Genomic DNA, 25,643 nt, shown 5'->3' with positions numbered 1-25,643 from the left:
TTTAGACCTTTTAGTAACTAATTAAAACAATGGAGGGCAACTCTACATTCTAATTTTAGTTATGAACCTACAGTAGCTGAGTACAGGCATAGAATGGAAACAGAGGATTTGACTTCCTAACTGGGAGGCACACAAAGCCTTCAAGCACAAATCAACACCTGCATACAGTAGATTGGCTGTTGAATGATAATATAGAAGCATGTGTGCCTTTCCCCAGCCCAGTCTCTGTGCCTCAGACAGATTCATGGTCAGCAGAGGAGAGGCACAGGGCAGGCTCACACCTGTGATCACCAGCCTGCAGGACTTACTCTGCACTCCAGGTAGAGATTTTTAATAGCAGAACCATTTAGGAGCCTCTAGTCTGGTGATGCTTCGCTGGTTGAAACTGAAAATTTGATTAACACATATTACAATATAACGTGCTAAAACTGACATAACCCACACATTACACTGTTTCAGTCATAGCTTTAAACAAACATTTATTATGTGTTAACTGCATTTATGCTATAAAACAATATCTATAATTATCAATTATCTGCTACTCAATATGATTTAGAATATTCACCATTTATACATGTAAGCTGTATGATAATGTTGAAAATATGACTCTCTGACTAGTATCATAAAGCCAAGCCTCTAGAGCAAAATACTGCACCATGGCTTTTGAAGCAGTTTGTTTCTGAAATAATGGAAATGCAATCCAAGAAACAGCATTGCAAAAGCAAGCAGAATATACATTTTAGCACTTGCTGCTTGCATTGATGGTTGGAGTGATTTGACTTTCTCCACAAAATGTGGCAGCAGATGTTTTGTTTTGGCAGTCCTGCTGTTCCTTAAAAGTGTGCAAAAGAACAATATTTGAAAACTGAATATTTCATTTCAGATTGAATGAGCATTGAATTGACTGAATTTATTGTCTGTGTTAGTTTCTTTGTTCAACTTTGTGTCCGTTGTATAGATTCTGTAGTATTGCTTGCTGAGAGAAGAAATATAAAATTATTTGATTTAGTACAGTATATACAGAAGAGATTTTAGGGGGGCACAAAATTCTTGGAGCTTTCTGACAAGCAGAATTTGATAGCTTTTGTGTGAATATTTTGGTAAAAAAATTGTCTTTTGTGAACTTGCATATACTGTATTAGTGTGTGCCCTTTGAAGGACTAAAAATAAGTTGCTTTTTGATAATGGATTGAAACATGGAATAAGGTATTAATTGAAATTAGATGTAGAATAGCACTGAAAAGACTGGAAAATGAAAAACTCACATAAAGAAAATAATAGTATAGGCATAAGCTCAGAGAATGCAAACCTGTATTAAAACCTTGTAGATCTTTAAGAAACATCAAATATACAGTATGGTTGTCTGACAAAATTTGTTATAAGAGATAAGGTTGTGAAAGATATTTGTTTCAAGAATCTAAATGCATACAGTAAAGATAAAAGTATACTAAATGCGAATCATGCTCAATCGCTGACAGTCTCCAGCTATCACCAGGAACAACGGCATGCCATTTATTATTTACGAAGCAGATTTAAGATTTTACATACTATACCTAGAAACTTAATGATAATTTTAGATATCACTACAGCTGAGGTATTTCAGTAAACAGTACATATAGTATGTATTATCTCGCACAAATATTCAGAAAACCATGTTTCTACAGTAACTTGATAATTTGATATTGCGCAAAAAGTCAGTGTTATTTTAGACAACAGTAAAACTATGCAGTGAATATGTGAACACTGTGACATTGAAAAATGAGCTTTGTCACAAACAGTCTCCAGATGGAAATTCAAGGAATGTGCACGATCTATTTCCTCGGTTCACACGACTTCTAACCATTTTTCTGACCCAGGAGATGAAAGACATTTCCAAACACATTCTGATTCATCACTGTCTCACAGTAAACCTTTGAACTTCCGTAATATACAATTCACCAACTCTTCTCTGAACAATTCATTTTTACTAGTTTTATTTAAAAAAACCAAATAACAATTCAGTGAACTGAGAGAATCAGTGTTCTAAAATGAAATTTCATAAGGAACAACACCATCCAATAAAAAAAATGCATTTAGAAATGCGTATTGAAGATTTAACCGTAAGATGCTTTTTTGAAGGCCGACCACCTGGCTGTGGGATAAAGGAGTTAGGTCTGTCTTAAAAGAACCAAGTGGGACCTTAAACATCCAATGTAGAACTTAGAATTAAAATGAAACAAAATTCATTGAACACCTGGCTTGAACTGTCAGGAAATTAGAGCGTGCATCTATATTGTGGGTGTGTAATCATGGATAAGAGTACCTCCAACTGCAAATTCCCTTAGAAGGTTCTTTTTAATGCATAGGGATTTCGAGTGTCCTTGTTTTTACAATATCCTTATTTATGTGATGTGAATGAAGAGTGATTTCTTTTCCATGTGGAACCCTAAAAAGAGCAACAATGATGATAAAATATAGTTCTCAAACACTGCTGAGAAATTCAAAAGGGGATGTGAGAGAATCTTTGTGGCTTGGGGCAGCAAGCTTTTTTCCCTGTGGGATATGGAAAACTGTGAAATAGTCTTTATTTTGTCAACACACCCCACACATGCATGGATTTCCAGCATCGATGAAGGCATGATCAATAGTGCAACACTGAGAAAACTCCTTTAGGTGGAGCTGACTCAGTTCAAGTAGAAGCTGGGAGCTAAGGGAATGTAGATAGAGCATGTGTGTCCCTAGGATACTTGCATGTGTGGAGGAAATGATGAGGAGTCTCTGCATCCAAATGAGTAAAGATGATACTGCTTTGATTATCCACTGGATAGATAAAGAAACATTGGGCATCCTACAAAATGGAAAAAAGATGATGGTTAGGGACAGGGAAGACATGGTGGGTAACAAATGAGGAAGGTTGAGGTTGAGTGCAGGGAAGTGTGGGAGTATGAATTACAAATAAAACAGGTTAAAGAGTGCAAGAGTAATCCAGCAAACAAACAGCAATAGAAGCTGGAATTTAACATTTTGTAAAGGAGGTGATGGTTCTACTGCTGAAGGCACACTGTGGCCAGAATCGAAAACGACCTGGGGTATTTGTAAAAGTAGAGCTTCTGAAGTGAAGAGCATGGAGGACAGGTATTTTAGATAGATAGATAATACTTTGTTAATCCCAGGGAAATTTATGTAAATTGATGTAGTTGATGTATTTTGCTCAGGCAGATGTGCTGGGAAACCAGTGCACAACATGTCACGGTAGGCAGAAAGTGCAGTAATTGTGACAGCCTTGAAGAAGCAAGAGAGAATCTAAGAAGCACTTAGATTTTAAGTTACAAGAGATGAAGCTGCAATGTACAGTTCCGGTGTGAGTATGATTGCTTGCGCAGAGAAGAACAGAGAACAGATTAACATCCAGACCCTCAATATTGTTGATGAAATAGATCAAGACATAATGTAAGACGGGATGTAAGGATGTACTGCTGGAGCAAGGAGGAGCTGAAGGAAGCAGATATCCAAGGAACTGGGAAGATGGTTTAGGCGCGTGGGAGGAGTGTGAGGAGTTGGAGGAGAAGGAAGTGTGTCTAGCACCACTCCAAGAGGGATGCCAGCAGGAAAGAGAAAGAGAATAGGACAGAAGAGAGACATTTCTGGGGCTATAGATACATTGGGTAGGACACTTAACTCTGTGCTAAGAAGGAAGCCAACAGAGATCCAAGAGGGACATTGTGGATATAGCTACTGTTTAGGAGGATTTTACTGGTCTACAGAGATCTGCATGGAGTAGTGACTTGTGGAGTAGGCTTGGAGTTTGCAGAGCTTAAGGATTTTTGAGCAGAAGAGCTGGACACGCTGGGGGCAAGGAGGTAGTGTCTAGGGGAGCAGGGTCTAAAAGAGAAACAACCAGGCCAGGTAGGATGGCAGGAACACGTGCAAATGAGCCTGGGGCCTGAGGCTTGATAGATTGCACTGGGAATAACGAGGGTTAAACAACTAAATAAGATTGCACAAGACGTGTACGCAGAGATGGGGAAGGGAGAAAAAAAAACAGTTGAGTAGAAAAATAAGAATATTGGATTAAACACAAGGAGGATGAGAAACATGGAGAGAGAAAAATAAAATGGGAATATGAGATGGATGGCATATGGCAGACAGCCTAGCAGACAGAGACACAGGCAGCACAGGGATCCTTGTGGCATTGCGATCAATGGCATCGATGCCAACACCAGAAGGAGGCTGGTGGACCGCAGCTTATTTACTCCCTTCATCTCACTGTTGTTTCCTTATTTTCTTTTCTCTCTAGGCTTTCTTTTTGTAAATTGTTGGCTTTTTTTTTACTGTTCTCAAATAACAACAAAAAATATTTCTTTCTTTGGGGTATTTATTAAAGAAATGCTCTGTTTATGGAGGGTGTGATGGAGCTTGGCTCGAGTGCAGTTGTTAACCGTAGGGAAAGCTGTAATGGAGTGCACAGAGGAGGCATCAGAGAGGCCTACAGAGAGCAGGACATCAACCAGAACTAGTGCGACACTATTAAGAGAAAGATTGTCAAGGCTAGCCTGGAAGCAAAGCATGATGGGAATGAAGCAGCTGACAGGGGCAGAGAAGGAACACATGAACAGGATGTGACAGGATATTGGTCTTTTCTGAGCCCAAAAGAGGTTCTTATTGGAGCTACAGATATTTCTCTTCAAGAAAAATGTAGCAGCAAAGAACAGAAGGTTGGGAGTAAACAATAATAGTCAAGAGAGAAGGTATAACCATGAAGTTTATAGATTTTTGGGAAATTACATCATGGAGAATCACAGGTTCCATCTTTCAAAGCAGGTCCTTAGTTGCGTGTTATAACAAATTCTGTGTTATTAAAAGTTTGTGAAAACTTTTATTCTGTGATTTTTGTAACAAGACAGGGCATTTTAATGTTTCGGATGACTTTACAGCTCATCTTGACTGTTAGAGGTAACTGCTGCTCATTTAAGGACCCTTTACAGTCTAACGTTTCCTTGTCTAATGTTTAAAGTTTAAACTAAAAAGCTTGCAGCCAAAGGACAGAAAACATAATTAATATTAACATTGGGCTTATTTGAGGTATTCATTTGAACTACTGTGTTTAGTACAATTTTAATGATGATTTGAATAAATAAACTAACTTGATGCAGAAAATTTATTCCAGTGATCCATTTTGAGCACATTACTGCCAATGCTCCATTACTGAGTTTTAAATGATTTCCCAGTGTAACGTGCTTATTTATATAGGGATCTCCATTTTACTATGTACTTTACTTTTTTAATTAACTCCGGGATTCATTGTCTGAATGTCAGACAGTGAATAAAAAATAGTACAAATTATAACAATAAAATGTTAAGAAAATCATCTAGAATGATTATATTTTAAATTATATATATTTATATTATATATTAATTGCCTGAACAACAATGTCCACTTTCCATGCAGTCTTCTTTCTAAACAGAGGTCAGGTAAATTGAATCCCATGAAAAACATCCAAATACTCTCTCTCAAATTAATTTTTATTTTTAATTGAATTGAAAAAAATGTGTTGTTTAGTGGAAGTAGGAGTAAATATTTTCTTAGCTGTATGCTGTACACTTATTGTTTTTATGTTGCAGTTTTAAATGTACAGTAATAGTATTAGTAATTTTTGCCAATGAACTGAACTAGTCAATGGTTACATTCAGACGTGCCAAAAAAGTATTTTCAATGAAGAAGCAAATATGAGAAAGCTAACTACAGGTAAATGCTTAGTTATTAATAAGCCCATTGTTTTCAAATCATGAGGGTCCTGTTCATTAGAGAGGTACAGCTCTCTTCCCTAAACCATCTTAGTGAGGTCTGGAAAATATAAATTTTGATAAACAATTATATTAATTATGATAACCAATTACAGTAACATGATATTGATTAAGAATAAAAAACTTCAAAATGATTAACATACAGTAGCATAACAAAGATCCTAGACTGTGGTATCATGGTTCAAGGCTCATGGGGAAGTGAAAACTCGACTCCACCCCAAAGGAATCTGAAAGTCCAGGAAGATTTGCGTCTTTATTAAGGTTAAGAAATAAACAGAACAAAAAACCAACATCCTTCAAAACACCTGGCTAGTTAAAATCGTGCCCGTCTTGATCTAATAGAAGCCAAAAATGTTTTGTAACACTTTACCAAAACAGCTACTCCCAGCTCTTTTAATATCCTTAATCTACCACCCTCCTCCTTTCCTGCTCTACTAACTTCAGAATGAAACGCACTTACGAATGCAGATGAACACCTGTGTAACTGTGAACATCTTACATCCATTCAATAATAATAAACCAATTAGTTTACAACAGGTGAGATCATTACAATGTCCAAGTGGCCACTAGAGGTGTTCCCATAATCATTACAGTCTTCTACCCAGGTACTCTGCCACAACAGCCACTTTATCAGGTCCACACTGTTTATATTTGATTCAGTGAAGGTATTCATTATGGAATGTTAAATCAGCCTGTGCAATTTAGTGATGTATTCCTTCACTGTTTTCACCCAACCACTGGGACAACAAAGTGCAATAAAAGCTGCCAGTTTTTGTGCCATTTTACATGTGCAAACATCATCTTTGCACATAGAAACCTGGAAATGATAATTTTGTACCACACTAATTTGTTATCACACTTTCAAGCAGTTTATTCTTAGCAGGTAATGAGTAAGTAAAAACTGTGGGAAAATATCCTCTCTAAATTCTAATATTTTCTATAGACATAGCACAACCTTTCATAAAATCACACTAAAAGCAGCTAATAAGTTAGCAATGCATAAATAGAAATTAGAAGTGAAAAGTTTGAACATTGCCTTTCTAATGCGTTTTCAGTGTAAAACAGTGAAATTTAATGATGAGTAAAAAATAACCCAAGCTCTAATGTGACTCTTCACAAAAGCCTTTTACACTAATACCGAATAAATCAGGATACTGTACACTTACACATTGCTTGATCAATAGCACCTGCAACTGTGAAGCTAGACATTGGACATCTCATATGAAAAACTCATGTTCACTTTGTTTGCATTCAAACCTTCTCACTACCCTGCCTGTCCCTAATATTCTGGCCATCAACATTATTCACCCTCTTAATCTTCCTAAAGTAAACCTTCTGTTTGGCCCACTATGTCTCTACACACAAATGAACATACAGTATACAGTATGTGCATGTACTGTATACTGTATATGGTGTATAGCATCTACAGTATCTTGATTTCAGTCTGTTAGGCCAAAACATTGTAGACTTTCAATAAGCACTGCAGATGTACAGTACAGCAATAACATATCTTATATGTAATATTCCAGTATAGGATTTGCCACACTACATGAATGTTTCTCTGACATAATTGCATACTGGATGTATTTAAAAGTACTCTTCTGTAGTAGAACATTACCATTCTTCCTACAGATAATATATTTTCAATACATGTTCATAGCAGAAAAACGTTTGGATTAATACTGTACTGCAGCATTTGATTCACAGTAAATAAATACACAAATTGGTGTTTAAGCTGCTGTATCAAAATGCTTCATGGTGTTTTTAAGGTATTCAGCATTTTGAGAAAACAATATTAAAACAGAATTGAAATCCAGTTTCCAGATACAGTAGTTTGTGTTTCAATGTAAAAGGATGTAATATAAATATATCCAACAAAACATTCATTGATGATCTGCAGGCCAGATAATGTGTGATTTTAATTAAAATTAGTAACCATTTATTACTAATTCTCCTAATAATTATGGCCATTAAATATACATATACATTCAACCCCCTTAATATAAAAAAGTGAATTCAAATTGTACTTAGAAGTTTAATTTTGGTACTCAGTTTTTATATTTTATTTGTATTTTGTTGCAGAAGATCTAGCCAAGTCTTTCTTAATGTAATGTACAATATCACTGTCACTGTAGAAAAACGAATTTATGTATTTAATACAATTGAGTAAAACTGTCATTTATTTAGTAAAACCCCTTAAATGTACTGTTGAAAATATTGTGCTTAATGGTATTTGTGTTGGAGACTCCATGCTGTTAAATCTGTAAAGGAATTCAGGAAGCTTCTTTTCCTAGCTAGATTAATTTAAGAAAACAAGCTGCATTCTACTGTATATCACCATGAGCATGATGTAGTAGCTGACATGCTCAGAGTTTCTTTGGCACAAGATGCATTTCCATCTCCTCTAAAAAAGATGAATGGCTGTCTTTGCAAAGGGATTGGCGCCTCTTTAAATATTAATTCTGGGCTATCCCTTTTTCAGCAGTGATGTGTCAAAAGGGATGTCAGTTATTTCCTGCCAAGTCATTTGGGAGTGTAAGATGTGAGGGAGAATGAGAAACAGGAAGGTCATCTTGCCTTGGGCATTCACACAGCCCAGTACATTTTCACAGTTGTTGAAAAGTGCAAAAGCAGGGATGCTCTGGTTCCTTCCTGATAACATTTTCTACTTAATGGCAACTCAAACTGCCTGAAAAACAGCATTGAAATCCACAAGCTCACAATCAAAGAGGTCCTCCTTTTTGTATGGTTTCATACTTTAGCTCATTTGGATGTTGGCAGTCCGTTTGAGTCAATGTAAAGCAGTTCATTCTCTTTCGTTGTGTTAATTTATCTTAATAAAAAGTAACTTTCATTACAGATACAAAATAAAGATTCAGAACTCAAACAGTTCCACCAAAAACTATTAAGACAGTCAAATAAAAACTAATTTGACCACCTATTCTGTCAAGCATGGTGAAGATAATGTTATGCAGGGCTATATCTGGAACTGACTCACTTAATACGGTCACATAAAATCACATAATTGAACAGTACAGTATGTTTTTATTTGCATATGATCAAACATATCCATGCAATAAGCTAAAAATAATGTGTGCTGAATCACACAAATTAATCTGCTGATCACAAGTACACATTTATTGACTGCAAAAGAAAACTAAATTTTGAATTAGCCGTCCCAATACCCTTGGAGTGCACAGTACCTAAGATACCAAAGAATGAATTAAGAATATTAGACTGCCGAGTCTGCTGTTACTTAACCTCTGTAATGTTTCTAGTTGAATTTATTTAATTGCTGTTTATGAAATGCCATCAATTTCAGTTCTGAGGCTGTACCGGTTTTTGACATGATGCACAATAGCATATCAGCAAAAACTCTCAAAGCAAGCTAAACTTTATGTTCACGAAGTCAACTGCCAGTTCATAAACTCTTATTCTGCTTTGCTTGTGCTGTCTCAGGAAACTAAAGCTTTGCATGTATGAAATTTTAAATATTTAATGCATTCAAGGACATTGATATTCTACTGGCTTTGCAAAGCTTTTACAAACTGAATTATCAATATGCTGTCTGACCCACAATAAAAATAAAACTAAAGCACAGCCCCGAAAATTAAAACAGATGGCGATGGCAGAGTGGTGGTAATAGTGGGATGTTGGGAGAGTTTTTGAATCTGGTTTTATGGGTAGTATTCATGAAAGTATGTATATAAATACCTATTATTAAAGTATAACACCATTATTATGTTTTTTTTTTCATAGTAGCTGATTTTGTTCCAATTTATACGGCTGAATAATTGACTGAAGTAATCTCAGTTATGTACTTTCTGCATGTCTATAACTGCAGTGCCTACCTCATGGGATTTGAGCCCCAAACCTTCTAATTACAACCGCAGAGGCACGGCAACTAGTCCAGACAGCTGCTAGCCAAGATGGGGAAAATAATACATTTAATCAAAATGTTTCCATATCTGTGACCCCCAAACATAATTTTTTAACTTAGTTCAGTGTTATCCTTTGGTGCATGTAACTATTTTTCTCTATACTCCTTATGCTCACACAAAGAGCTTAACAGCATGAAGCGAGAATAGTTTAAGTGTGTATAATTGGAGGCACAGCAGTTAATCACTGAGACATCACACACTTACCTTGAAACTGAGTAAATTTGATTGTGCCCATCCGCTCCCCATTTCTGAACATGACCTGACCCTGAAAAAAAAGGGTTATATATACATTATATTCTGAAGGCAAACACATGAGAGTATACCTAGCTGAACAACCAAACTGTAAGGACTTGTAGACTGTTAGAAGACCAAAATAAGCTTTAACTTACCCTTCTCAAAACCCTGTGTTTTTGTAGTCTTAAATGTCTCTAGGAATGCAAACATATTACATGGAAGAGGCTGGCTATGTTGAAGCAACTCCACATGGAATTACATTTTAAGAATTATGTAGGAAATGCAATTATCGCCACATGAAATTCCACTTTTGAAGGAAAACGAAGATTGTTTTAATATTTTTTTTTAAATGTGGGTGAATGAATGTAATTACAACCCAATGATTATTGCCTTATAAATTTCAAGAGAACTGAAATGCTGCACATATTTCAATCCAGAAAATGAGAAAATGACACATTACAACCAAAACGTTTATAATTTCATAAACTACATCCTATTCTGTACTTGCTTTGGCTGCAATTGAATCAAGTAAATCGAAAGTCAGAATTGAAATAAATGTAAGAGGTCAGTTCATGGCAGATAATAACCAAAGATTGTATTTAATCAAGATTGATAATGCTCTTTGTAGGCGTATCACTGACTTTTGGCACCATAACAAATTGGGCTTCATTGTAAAGAAGTATCTTATAACAATTTTCACTGTGACCATTATCTAGATAATTTATGAAATCTGTGTTGAGTTTATTTTATATTGTAAAAGTAAAGGAATTCCTTGCAATATAGCTATATTTGCTAAATCCATTTCTGTTTATAGGACCTCTTTCTGTTCTCCTGTATCAACAGCTTAAATAATCTAATCTTTTTGGAAGTAGTTTTTATACAGACATCATTTTTAATACAACATCCTCTCACAATAAACCAGGCTTATTCAGTTGAAATATCAAGAACACGGGAGTTTTCTGATACAAAGTGAAATAAAAATTCTGACACCATTTTTAAATGAATACTTAAAAAAAAACATCTGAAGCACCAATTATTACTATATTTACTGTACCCACACAATTTACCCAGAGTCATTCATCTCTTGATAAACATACATCTTTAGGGCCCATTAAAGGAGAGCATGCACTAAATGGAAAGCAACTACAGTACATCTAATATCACTCCAGCTAAACCAGAAACTGACAAGTTCCAGGCTCAAACTGGAGATGTCAGTGCCATATGGATCAACCAATCAAGGAAATTTTAAACAATTGACACTCAGGAGACATTTATATAAGCAATATTTATAAATGCCCATACAGTATGTTAGCTATTATTTGCTGACTTATTTGAACATATTTAAAAGCCAACAGCCTTTTATGGCTTCATAAACAAGGTTGTATAGCCTGTTCCACTTGCAACTCTGTGTGCAATGAAATCTATCCTTTTCTCAGTTTTATATCCCCTTTCATGTACTTTCAATATCAATATCTTCATAGATTTCGAATGCTTGGATCTAGTCCACTCTTAGTCTTTTGTGAAACTAAAAGGTTTGAGCTCTCTTTACCTATCAGAGAAGGACATTCCTTAGATCTCTAGGATGTGTAACTTATTGATTGCTCTTCTCTGAACTGACTCCCGAGCCGAAATGTCATTTTATAGCATAGTGACCCCTATGAGGTCTTACTAATGGACTATACCCTTTTAAAATAACATCCCTAGGCTTGCATTTTACATTTTAACTACACATCCTAAGATTTTGTTTGCCTGTTTTATAGCTTCCCAACACTTTCTAGAAAATGAAAACTCAATATAAACACCTATCTTTTAATAAACTAAGAATTCTACTATTAAGTAGCCTCATATGTAGCCCCTGCACTTTATACTGTATGCTTCATAAGAAGTAGAAAAAATGCTTTTCCCATTTATTGTTTATGTTTAAGTTTTTACTGTATGTGCTGTATGCAAAACCCTACATTTGTTATTATTTTTCTCAGGAACCTCATCTGAACCTCAATGCTGAGTGAGGAGCAGAGCAGAAGCAGGAAGTCAATAGGCTACACAACAAGACACACCAGAAAGACATGAATAATCACAGGGAACTAAGAACAGGACAGAAGTAGAGCGCCCTCTAGGTGTACTGGGCATGACATTTCCCTATCTCAGACCTGAAGGAAAATAAGATGCCTTCTGAGCCCTAGAGGGTAATAATTAATAATAATAATTGCTTATACTTATATAGCACTTTTCTGGACACTCCACTCAAAGCGCTTTACAGGTAATGGGGACTCCCCTCCACCACCACCAATGTGCAGCATCCACCTGGATGTGCGACGGCAGCCATAGTGCGCCAGAACGCTCACCACACACCAGCTATCAGTGGGGAGGAGAGCAGAGTAATGAAGCCAATTCAGAGAGGGGGATTATTAGGAGGCCATGATTGGGAAGGGCCAATGGGAAATTTGGCCAGGACACTGGGGTTACACCCCTACTCTTTTCAAGAAACGCCCTGGGATTTTTAATGACCACAGAGTCAGGACCTCGGTTTTACGTCTCATCTGAAGGACGGCACCTGTTTACAGTGTAGTGTCCCCGTCACTATACTGGGGCATTAGGACCCACATGGACCACGGGGTGAGTGCCCCCTGCTGGCCCCACTAACACCTCTTCCAGCAGCAACCTTAGTTTTTCCCAGGAGGTCTCCCATCCAGGTACTGACCAGGCTCGCACCTGCTTAGTTTCAGTGGGCTGTCAGTTGTGAGTTGCAGAGTGATATGGCTGCTGAGGGTAATTAGACTGAAAGGTTAAATGTGTGTAACACAAATGCATAAGATATATTTTGATTACAAAATGGCCCAAAAGTAAATATCCTTGGGTGAATAAGTATGTGAACACTTAGATTCAACAATTGGTGACTCCTCCTTTAGCAACCATTACATCAATTAGACAGGTCCCTTTACTGTTTACCAGTCTCTAACATCAGCTTTTAGGCTCATTCTTCTTAACAGAACACATCAACTTGGTGACATTTGAGGGTTTCCTTGCTTCAAGTTCTGTCATAGCTTTGATGGTGTTCAGGTCTTGACTCGGCCAATCCAAAATATATATTTTTTTACACTTTATTATATATCTAATTAATTGTGCATCTGTTTTTGTGTTTAGGATTACTGTCCTGCCACATGATTTATTTTAAAATTACTTTTAGCTGGATGACCTAATGACTAACACTCTCCCCCAGAATTTGCCACAAAACTACAGACCAATCCATCACCTGTTGCAGTTTTAGAAATGATAGACTTAAACTGGAAAAACACTTAGACAAAATCATTTAGGATATTGTTGTTATAGAATATTAATGAGTACCCTTTGCAGAATAATCAGGACGAACTTCAGAGGCGTAGTCGATTAAACAGTCCGAGGTCAGAAAGTCGAAGGACAAAAAAACATTGCAAAAGTACAGAATCAGAAAAAAATAATCAAAGTACCAAAACAAAACCAGGAGACATAGTCGGAGAACAGACCAGGGTCAGGAAGCCAAAAACCAAGATGTAACTTATCCCAGGAAGACGGGGTAGCTCTAGCCAGGAAAACCTACAGTAATACTGAGCACCGGGGAGAGTGTGAAGCAGCATTAAATAGGCTAATGGGGAAAAGTGCTGGAGTGCGAGGTGGAATCTCGAATCCTCCGGGGGCGTGTCGTAACAATTGTACTCAGCTTTTGTCACTATACCAATAAAATTGTAGTTTTAGAAAGAGATTAGAGAGAAGTAACTTGAATGATTCCACGTCTTAAAGGTTCATATACTGTACACACAGACTAAGGGAGCTAATTCAGTCTAGAACAAAGGAGACTGACAAGAAAAGTGAAGCAAATATTCAAAATACTAAGGGTTACATATAGGGTTAATCCAGTAAACCACTGTATGCCAGACTCAGTTACTCCGTTATGTGAACTAAAAAATAGTTTAGAGAGAAATATGGTATGGGGGAAAGGAAACACTTCTTTACACAGAGAAGACTGAGTATCTGGAACAGACTTCCCAACCAGGACACTCCGGCCCTAGCACTGGGCACTTATAAGAAATGTTTGAACAAAACTGCAACCCCACTTACAGTAACTATTAACTCAGCAACATATGCCTTCTCTGGCTTATGTTCTAACTAGAGAATCAGAAAGAAATAGAAATCACATTCAATTTTATTGAACGTGATTTAAAGGCAGAGAATATAGGGCAAACTCAGATCCACAGCATTATCCAGTAAATTGATATGCCTTTACAGGTTCATCCATCCATCCATTTTCTAACTGCTTTATCCAATACAGGGATGCAGGGGAGCTGAAGCTATCCTGGCAAGCAACAGGTGCAAAGCTGCTGCTTTATGTAAATCTTCCCTGCACCACAATGATATTTTGTCACGTGGAGCCCCCTGCTCCTTCTCTCACTCGGAACCTCCTCTCGCTCCTTGCTCTTACTTTGGAACCTACTCTCGCTGTTGTAACTCACTCATGATAGCTACTGGCTCACGCACGCTCCGCCAGTCAGCCCATGGAGTTCAGATCTGCCTCCAGCTGCTGATGTCTCTACCTTACGCTACTCTCTCAGTCTTAGCCTCAACCTCATGCCCCAGACTCACATACAGCAACTCACAACTCCTCACAACCACTCACAACCTCTGGTGCCCAACCTCACAGCCCAGCTGTACACGTGCAGGCGCACCTCTCTCTCATGCACAGCCAACGCTGCTTTTACTCAAGTCACACTTCACCAGAGGCTCTCAGCTAGATAGTATCCTTCCACAACTCTGTACTTCCTGTGTACAGCACTCCTGTTCTCTGGACTTCACTACCCACACACTACTCATATTACTCACACTGCGAACATTTGAGACAACCCTGTTCTCTCTCACTTCCGAACAGTCTCTTTAAATCTAATGGATTTCTAAATCAGTCCTCTAGAATTGTTGCTTTAAATTCTCCCCCTGCAAGGCCACATAAACACAATAATACAACATTTTCTACAACCCAATATCCTCTAAAACTTCCCCTTGTGGGGTAGCACATAATGTTGCACCACAGAGAAAGACAGTCTGCTATCTTTCAAACATAAACAGCAAAGGGAAGCCATCTAATATACTGTAAATAGGCTGCTGTACTTAAACAGAACCGACTCACTTGTAGAACACACTCTCACCATGCAAGCACTGGCAGCAATCCGAGTGCTGCTGCTCACTCAGAGACACAGATAAACCAGCTCTCTTCTGCAATTTGTCAGCCCAGTCAATATCACTTCTGTGGTCTAACCTGCTATGTGGACACACGTAAACATTGGCACTCCACTCACTCTTCTCTTCTTCCTTGCCTGCATGTGTCAAGTGGCTCACACACAATCGCAGACACTACCTATCAAGGGAACTACAGGCTTGCACCTTGTCTTGCCCAAGTCTAGCTCAAACTGACTTTCTGGATGATTCTGTTCAGGGAAGTAAATGGCTAGTAATATTAGGCCCACCCACAGCTTTTGGTTGTTAGCTTACAAAAAAGTACCTACACATTCCATATCTTCTTACAAAGAGTTTTACTAACGGTGGTCTATTGCAAAATGTATCAAACAAATTAAATTAATTTTAGTTGTTTCAGCAAAATCTTTAGTAGGCTTTTCATGACACATAAAAGATGTCTGGATGTCTAGGCATTTAACACATTTTATTTTGCACTTCAATACTTAAATTTTTGTGTCCAAAGAGAATTCCTGTGTCCCAGAAGAATGTCTAAATTGAAAGAGAACAGAAATAAATAAGACTCTAAATCCCAGACTGAGCATTCTCAATGTTACCACTGTACCAGTGAAGTGTGAAGGTGGTCCACTGCAACCCCCCTGATATATATCACTGAAAATATGAGTTGAACAGCACATACTAAAAACGCTGGCATCCTGTTGCTTTTGTTCCTCATCATTACCATCTCACAGCTGCAGGTGTCTGCTCATATGTGATATCAGCCCAATGAAACTGCTAATGCATGCATGATTAACATAGCCTCTTTATGGTTTCTCTCCTGCCATGTGCCTTCAGAACAAACATATTCATTCTGTTTTTGTCTACGGCAACCAAAACTGGAAGCTCTGTAGTTAAACAGGTGTGACAGTTTTCTGGAGAAAAGTGTTGGAAATGATCGCTGTATTAACATTTTTTTTAAGTTTACACTTGATTGTACAGTGCATTAAATATTCCAAATAAAAGAACAGATTTGCTTTCTATTTACTTTACTTTTGGCGTGTGATTTAGAAAGAGATTTATCTTCCTACAGAGAGGTGTGTAAGGTCAAAGAGCAAATGAAAACACACAAAACAAAATATGAAACAGCATGTACAGTATGTTACACTGAATGTGCATATAGACTCAACTAAAGATGGTAAACACTTCTTCGATGTATTAAATATACTAAGTCAGGGAAATTGCTTTGCAAGTGATGGACATGTACAGTATAAAGTGCAGTGGGAACCCCACTAAAAATCAGACAAATATAGAAAAAATTCAGTCAGGTATAGGATTTTGACTACAGTAATCAAGTGTGGTGACACTATCATAATGTATGTGCTTTAGTCTTACGTATGTCTTGAGAACATATTAAATGTTCAGTAGCCGGTTCCAAACCAAAACCAGATCCTGCCTTAATCTCTGAAAAGCAGCCAACACTGAACAACAGACACCCAGAGCTCAGAGGGGAGACATCTGCTTGAGCTTGATTCCTGCAGGGAATTTTATCCATCAAATGCTGGTGTTAATGGAAATGGGACTTAGATCACAGCAGAGAGCATCTCCCACCATCATTGCCTAGCAAAATCTGTGATAGTCATCTTCAATCACCTAGAAGAGCCAGAGAATACTGCTTCTTCGCCTTCTCCAGACAGTGTGCCAATCAGTCATGCTGTCAGCAGGTCTGTGGTGATGTAACACTGTGACTATCATTGGTGGAATTTCCTTGAGATGTGGAGTGAAAGAAAGAGCTTTTTATAACTGATTTTTTTTTAAGTCTCCTGCTATATAAGCAACCCAGTCTCTGTGAATACATACCTTTACACCAATCCAGCCCTATGTGTCAGGAAAAAGCAGTTTTACAAAGCTGAATAGACAGCATTAAACCCTAATCTGCCAATGCAATTTAAGCTTGAATTTTGCCAATGGTGTCAACAAGAAACAACAGCAATGATCGCTGGCAGCAAAGCCATTGTTCCCTGTCCCCGAAATCTCTGGGTGATCAAAGCTGCAGGTTTTAAAGTCCCTTATCACATTTGGCCCTTTATTTTCTCTCCAGATGGCACAGTGCCTTGGGGCTGCCTGATACATGACAGCCAGCTTCAGTTGTAGGATAGCAATAGAGAAAGACTGGGAGGGAAAGAGCTTTAAGCAGAATTATGCCAATATACAATAACACCCAAGACTTCTATTTAAATTATTATTAAAGCGATGTTTTTTGTACAAAGTTAAATATGAATAACTGCTTCTTGTGGTTCGCCAAAAACAATTACTTGGACTATTATACTGTAAGTTATGCATTAATAATCCGAACATGCTGATTTACAGTATGAATGGATTGGAATGATAACTCATTGTGAGTCCAAGACCCATGCTTTACCTTATGAATAGAATAAAATGAATGCCCTCGATTAAGACTATTTATTTATATGAAACCATTTTTAATTTTTTTTCTGCCAGAAGTGAGAGCAACATCCAATAAAGCATGTCAGTTACATTGCCTGTGAAGCCTGGTTTCAAACGTAAAAGCCTACAGCTTGTCAACACTGGTTCATTAGATTGTGATTTAAGTTGACGTGAATGGACTTAATGTGGAAAGTCAAGAGGTCTCCTTTGGAATTTGTGAGATGAAAATGTAGGATGACATTCCCTTGGCCCAATGCTAAAATATTTACTTCTGTGCTCAATAGACAGGACTATTTTCTTTTTTACTACTACTTACAGATTTATGGCTCTGTGGGCTGGTTATGTAACAATATTGCTTTGGCAGACTCTAGTCTGACAGGGATGTTTCTAAAACTTTTCCTTGTTTTAGAAGTCACCTGTACTGGGGTACTTTACATTTCAATTGTTTGGTAACACTCTTGTGGGAAGCAATAACTAAAATAATATATATTTTTTAAATTCTACAAAGTGATCATCCTACAGTCACTGGTAGTCCTGATAATAATCTAAACCAAATTAGTATGTTCCAGTTATTGTTATGTTATTCTGAAACTTTCTCTGTTTTCTTAATTCCAGGCAATTAACGTGAATTTTCAAGGGTCTACACCCTCCTGATGATGGAAAACTAAAATTCTTTTAAAACTTCTAGGAATGTGGGTCTTCTCACCACTCTTGAAACCCAATCAGCTATTCCTTGGAAAACTGAACACTTTTCAGGCTTTTCCTAGAAATTCTAAAAACAATGTCACGTTACGAAAGCATGTCCTCTATTCTGTTTGTCATGTAATAACCATTTCAGCAAAATATGTGTTCTAGGAGCATTTCTAACCAGACATGTAAGAAGATGATGTGCATTCTGTATCACAGCAGTGCTTCTTTATTTCCTTTATGTTTCTGACAATTGGGCGAACTGTTTCTAGTCTTACTCCCTCATAACCATTTTTAAATATTACAGTTACCAGCTTGTTTAGCTATACATTAAAAAACAATCTGAATATTGTTTTATTAATTATTTTGTTTCTTATTACTATAAACAGAATAAATATCATCCTGACCTTGAGCAAAAATACAAACTGTATACTACAATGAAAATTCACAAGAATTTCAAGAAGCTAGTTACAGTTCTGAAATTTTCTTTTTTCAAGATTTACACATCCAATCCAATTGGTTTTCAATTTGACCTGGGAAGCACACAGCTCCACCTGGCTATGGGTCTAAAGCAATCCACCTATATCCACATTTTCAAAACTACTAAAACACATGGGGATTTTGGATTGATAGGGCATAGAGTGGGTTAAAGATAGAAATATGCAGGACACACAGCCTCCTTGACAACATATGGAACCCATCTCTGGGGTTATGTTAAATTGTGTGTCAAGTCGAACAAGAAGAGATCACCTACTGCATGTGCTTCAGTCAAATAAAACTAGCCAGATATATCTACATCCTTTTACAACTGCGGTGAGCTGACAGGAAGAATCCAGACACAGGGCTTCAGGGTTTTCCGTGAGCATTTGGAAAACAGAGGGCTGATTAGGTAGACTGGAGAGCAGAAGGGGCATGTTTTTGGAGTGAGTGCTGCCTGGGAATTCACGCTGCCAGGGTTTCTGGATACCAGAGCTTGCTTGGGGAATCAGGCAAGTGAGTAGTCAGGAAGAGAGCTGCCCAGGGAGTCAGGCTGCTGAGCTATTAAGTGCAGGCTGCCCGGAGAATCCACCTTCCAAATTGTAGATCTGAGAGCTACCCGGAGAATCAGGCAGCAGGGTTACACCAGTGGACCGGTGCTAGTGAGCCTTGGCTTTCAGCTCCAGTTGTACATGGGCGAGAAGCATAGAGCTGCTTTCTGCGTGTGGTGAATCCAACCTTTAATAGGAGTACCAAATGGTGACTTGATGAGAAGATAGGTTGTCAATGAGGCAGCCAATCTTGGCTTCATTGGGTTCAAACGCAAAACTCCTTTGATACTGTAAATGTTCTCTCTATCGCTCACTCACCCTCTACTTCTCTCTCACCTGCTATCTGGCTTGCTTGCTCTCTGTCTGAAATATTTTTAAGTATAGTTTAAGCTCTAAAAACTATAAACATTTTAGGAATTATACAGTGCCTTTGAAAGGAAGAAAGTATTCAGACCCTTGCCCAGTTCTCACATTTTGTTACTTTTGCCTGGTAGTCATGACAGTTTTGATAAGCAATTAATATTTTTTACATATATAACCCACACCATAATGCAAAGAAACGTAAATGGGTGGCATGAAATAGAAAAGAAAGGAAGAGTCATCATTGGATACGTATTCAAATTATTTGCTGTGGCAAATGTTAATTTAAGTGCACACAATTATCTTAATAAACCACAGAATTACCTGAGTGGCCTTGGTCTGTGTGTAAGAATGTTAGTTCTCATTTCAGAATTAAAACACCTACCTCTTTAAGGTTCCTTGGTTTTATTGAATTTCAAAAATGATAAGGTTCAGCCATGAAGACTAAAGAGCTTTCAAAGCAAGTCACAGATAAAGTCAATGAAAAGCACAAATCAGAAGAGTATGAAAAAATTGAAGTCTGTGAATATTCTGAGAGCACGATTTACTCAATTACTCAGTCACTCTCACTTTAGTTTTCACTGATATTTACTGTAACTTAGTGTCACGACCGCCAGCCAGCTGAGTTCAACACACAAAAGAGCTAACTAGTGCCAGCAGCGGGTTAATAATAACAAGCGCCGCCGCACGTGTTAATCCATCAGCACCCGCTCTACTCTGCGGCATGCAGAGCTATTTAAACCATCAAGACCCGCTTCATGTTGCTCGGTATTGTTTCCTCTCATAGAGAGCTCTTACCTCGAGTTGTTTGAAACCCCCTAGCGATACTACTTTCGGCTTCTGAACTCCCCTTTGCCTTTCGACCACGGACTTGCGTTACGTTTTGGAATTGACGCCTGTTTCAGTATCTCTCGGCTTTCGAACTACTGTACCCTTCGCCTTTTGACTACGAACCCGCCTAACGACTTGGATTGGACACCTGCTTCAGTATCTACAGTACATTCTCCTTCGTCTGCATAGGATCCACATACATCAACACTTAGCTCTTCACTTTGAGCATCCGCGCTTTGAATAAAATCTTACGTTTAAATGTATATGCATCATCTTGTAATTTCGCAAAGTGTGACACCAGAAGAAGGGTCTGAACACATTTTGAAAGGCACTGTATTAACCCTAGGCTTTAATTAAGTTTCACAAACATTATATATTAACATAAGGTAATAAAGTCTTAGCTGTGGAAGCTAAATTGTTAAATGCTCTTTTCATACAAAAATATAAGGTAGAAGGCTTCATTGAAAAACAGGATGAAAAAAATAAAAGTCTGAAAATATGAAACTAAAACACAGATATGTAACTGTGTTTCTAACATGGTCCCGACCAGGGCCCCGTGGTTCTGAGTTCTCTGTGTGCGATAGGATTGATTACATGTATTAATTTACAACATAAGCTAATTTTTTCATCAAATGACTTTATTGATCTGTTCAATACAGGTGCCTCATGCACCAGTTGCACGATCCAGATTAGGAAATGGGACTGAGGAGTTGGAGTTCTTACCCAGTTCAGGAAACACAAACTCCGCTCACCAATACCACGCCTTCTTTTTGTCGAATGTCTGCTGTCTACCAAACAAGGATGAGCTGGCTTTGCTTATCAGATCAAGGGACTACACTAACTGCTCCATGCTCTTTATCACTGCAACCTGGCTGAATTCAGTGGTGCCCCTTCAGGAGGACTGGGCAGCTGACCATTCAATTAAACTTAGAGGTGGAGATGTTTGTTTTTATGAGAATCGAAGATGGTGCTCAGATCCTAAAGTACTTTTGAAATACTGGTTTCTGAAGTTAGAAACTCTTATCATAAATTGCAGACCTTTTCATCTGCCCAGGGAATCCACCTCGGTTGTACTAGCAGCTGTTTATAATCCACTGGTTGCAAACGCAGCTTCAGCTATCCAGCAATTAATAGCAAAAACCTGGAGGTCAAAAACTTACATTCCCCTGTCATTGTTTTAATCATGAGATTTTAATCATGTCAGCCTGACAGCAGATAGAAGGTGCAAGTAAGAACAATTGAACACTGGGTCATTGCTACTCCAATATCTCTGTATAACAGGTATTTGTCTGAGGCCCCCTCAGCCATATGTCATAAGTAGTATTTCTTATCCCAAGATATATACAGAGATTCATGTAAACCAACAAGAACTATAAAACAGTGATCTGAGACTGAAGAAGTGCTAAGGGATTTTTTTTCAATATCACAGATTGGAGTATGTTTAAACAGGCCTGTTGTGATCTTAATGAGCTCAGTGACAATGACATCATATATTCACTTTTGTGAGAGTGGATGTATTCCTTGTAAATCAGTCACTGAGTACAATAATAATAAACCCTGCTCCAACAAGGAAATTAAAACCCTTTGGGAAAGAAAAACAGGGCTTTCAAAGACCGACATGATGCTTACTTCAAAGCCAATAAATATGAATTCTTATATGCAGTAAAGAGGGCCAAAGCTGAATACAGGAACAAGCTAGAAATAAAAAGGCACCAATGACAGCCGAGGCATCTGGCAAAGATGCCTAATCACTGACTGCAAGGTGAAACAAACTACTCCAGCTGAATGAATTTTACTGCAGATTTGACGTGCAAATAGCGTTCAGTGTACTACACCTAGACACCCTTCAACCACCCTTGATCACTCAGGAGCACGATGTAAGACGATTTGTCTGCATACAGAACAGCACTACCCAACCTTGCATCAACAGCTACACTGAAATTTGTGTCAGTAAGCTTGCTTCTATTTTTACAGATATTTTCAATCTATCCCTTGAGAAGGCAAAGGTACTGCACTGCTTTCAAAAGGCTGGTATAATACTGTATGTAGCGGCAAAGCTTATTAATAATACAGGAATTAAGTTTGCTGCTCCCTTGCCAGTCCCTCTCTCCCTCATCTCAGTGGTGCTGGGCACAGAGAGGCCATTCCATTTGGTTCAGATTGAAGGTGTTTTTCTATCTGATAGAGTTTCCTGATAAGGAACAACTCCCAAAGCTGAGATTCTCCAGCCACCCTAATAAATGGTGATCTCTGGTGCCTTACTGTCTGGGAGACTACAAGGGAGAGTCTCATCCCAGGTTGTTTACAACCCTAATGTCAGAGAGCATTGTTACTCATCCTCCACCTCGATCAACCAATCAGTAACTGGTAGGGCAGGATAACCCTACATGGGTCTTGATTCCCGCTTAGCATTCAACCAATGAATGACCGTAGTTCCCCATGATAAAACAGGCAGCACAGGGTCAAGAAGATGCCCCTCCAGGACATTCTCAGACCCAGCTCAGACAATCACATGATTGCCAGTGTGTCCGAGTGTCAGGACTTTACTTTGTTCTAAGAGTCGAGAACAGAGGTCGCCCACGCGGATCCTTTGGTTACTTTGGTTGAGAAAAGAAAGATTCACCTTTAGCTCAACCGGCTGGGTCCCTGTTGAGTGACGCCGGAGGCCCGGGGGCGCATACCCATGTGAACCCGAGAGCGCTACAAATACAAGTACCTAAAAAATCACTTGTGAACTGCCTCAATGACAACAGACTTGTAGCCTTGACATCTGTTATCATGAAGGTATTTGAACGACTAATAGCTAATTTCCTAACGTGCACTTGAACCCACACCAATGACGCAGTCACCCAGGAGCTCCATGACACAGTATATTTCAACATCTAGAACAACCCAGCTCGTATGCCATGATCGTCTTTATTGATTACAGTTCTTCTTTTAACACAATCATGCCTTTCAAGATTTTTGATAAGCAAAGATATATATTAGCCAGACTTTGTGTTATTGGCTATTGGGTGTCCTTTCTGATAGGAAGCAGGTGGTGAAGCTGAAGGTTACTATCTCTAAACCTCTCACGCTAACGATAGGCACTCCCAAGGATTGTGTCGTATCACCTCTCCTTTGCTCGCTGTACACAACTGACTATTCTGTATATTACAATCAATCACAATGTTCAAGTTTGCTGAAGATACTACTTTTCTGGGGGTGAATCAAAAGCAAAGATGAGTCAGTATACAGGAATGAAGCAGTTGATTTAGTTGAATGGTGTAGCTGAAATAACCTGGAACTTCGGTAAATGTCAATAAAACAAAAACTTGAGGTGAACGTTTGGCGTGGTAATGAAGAACTCTCACCACTATACAGTACATGAATGGTCAGGTTGTAGAAGTGGTGGAGAATTTTAAGTACTTGTGTACCATCATCTCTATCATCATCATCTCATCAAACTCTAAAACGGGAGGTCATCCATTATGGCCAAGAAAGATCACCAGAGGTTGTTCTTTCTGAGACAGTTAAAGACGTTTGCAGTGTCACAGGAATCAATAATCCTCTTTTACAGTTCTGTTATTGAGAACGTTTTGACCTTTTGGTATGGCAAAATGTCTGTCCAAGACAAGAAGCAGTTAGAGAGGGTAGCATATATCGCCTCTTAAATTGTAGGATGCAACCTTCTCTCTGTGGAGTTACTCTACCTGTCTTGACTGAAACACAAAGCTTTAAAGGTCCTCACCGACCCTTCCCACCATACTCATCCTTTGTTTACTTTTCTTCTTTCTGGTAAGCTGCTTAAGTCTATCAAGACGAGGACTATTAAGTTCCATATCAGTACCTACCTAGAGGCTGTGACATGTATGAACTCAGTATGTTGATTCTGAAATTCTTGCACAATTTTTTCTTATTTGTTATTATTGTTATGGTCTCACTATAATTTATATAATTACTAGTGTATGTTAGGATGGTATGTTTAGATATTTTGGAGGTGTGCTGTTTATTATGCTTTTGGCTCTATGTTGTATACTGTATACAGTATGTGTTATATGCCTTTTAATCGTGACAATTAGTTTTTATGGCAATAATGAACTACATCTTGATATGTATCACAAATCTTGACTGCTCACAGCCATCTTTAAATTATTTTTAGTTGAAGTCCTGTCATTTTCAGTTTGACACAAATGTGGGAGCATGGCATCAGTGGACCCCCTGTTAGTCTGTACCAACAATGGGCTTAAAATCTTGAAAACGAAATCCTGAGATTCATAATATGAAAGTAGCCTGTATTTGTAATACTGCTCATGTAAAAATATACTGTAAGCTAAGAGACTTTGAAAATCCAGTTCCCTTTCCATTCTAAAAGTGGAGAACTAAAACACAATAGAAATCCCTAGCAGGCACGCCATTACACAAACAGAAGCAAACAGTTAACCGATTTATATTTTTAAAAACAACTTGCGATGCTACCCAAGTTGTTTTTAAAGTCCTGCCAATTTGATCACACAGTCCTTCATGGGCTGAGGTTTATTACATATTGTAAAACTTAATCATTCTCAGAGATCCCAAAATACAAGGTGGCTCTAAGTTAAATTTAAGTTAAGGGATCCAGTCTAGAGAGGATAGAAAGATTACAGGCAGATATGACTAGTTGCAATTGGATCTGAGAGAAAACACAATGGTTAATGGAGCCATTACTGCCACATAAACCACAACTCGAACCAACAAGTTTACTCTCTCTTCACATCAGAAGTTGCACATTCTTTGAAACTTATGCCTCTTCTTCTTTCATCATGTAAGTTCACTTTTGAGCCATGGAATTGAGAGCTTGAGGAACATGGAAAATTACACCTCTGGTCTCAAGTGATTCATTTTTTATTTATGTTTTTTACAGCTATGCAAGAGACAGATACTTGTGGTAATATCCTTATTTAAAATATTTCTTGCCCACAGAGGGAATATTGATGTGCAGCTCACAATTCATAAATCATGAATATTAACCCATTCTATATGATTTTAGGCACTGAATGATACATTTTACTACGGTATGTCCAGTTTAGCTACAATTATAAACTATTTTACCACACCAAGAAAAAAGATTTCCTGGTATCATGATTTACCAGGAAATGGTGTTTTCCATTTCCTG

At 38.0% G+C, this 25,643-nt stretch overlaps 1 protein-coding gene across 2 annotated transcripts in view; it reads right to left on the bottom strand.

The window, feature by feature from the left end:
• gabbr2 (gamma-aminobutyric acid (GABA) B receptor, 2) overlaps positions 1 to 25,643 on the bottom strand; it is a 341,109-nt gene that overhangs the window by 99,266 nt on the left and 216,200 nt on the right. For both annotated transcript variants that reach the window (XM_006635781.3, XM_015357533.2), the window contains exon 8: positions 9,930 to 9,990. In XM_006635781.3, the coding sequence (XP_006635844.1) occupies positions 9,930 to 9,990 (61 nt within the window). The remainder of the gene's footprint in view (positions 1 to 9,929; positions 9,991 to 25,643) is intronic.

This window comes from Lepisosteus oculatus, chromosome 10, assembly GCF_040954835.1.
Source record: "Lepisosteus oculatus isolate fLepOcu1 chromosome 10, fLepOcu1.hap2, whole genome shotgun sequence".
Classification (NCBI taxonomy): domain Eukaryota; kingdom Metazoa; phylum Chordata; class Actinopteri; order Semionotiformes; family Lepisosteidae; genus Lepisosteus; species Lepisosteus oculatus.
Note: the sequence above shows the minus strand (reverse complement) of the source record. Positions and strands in the feature narration are given on the sequence as shown.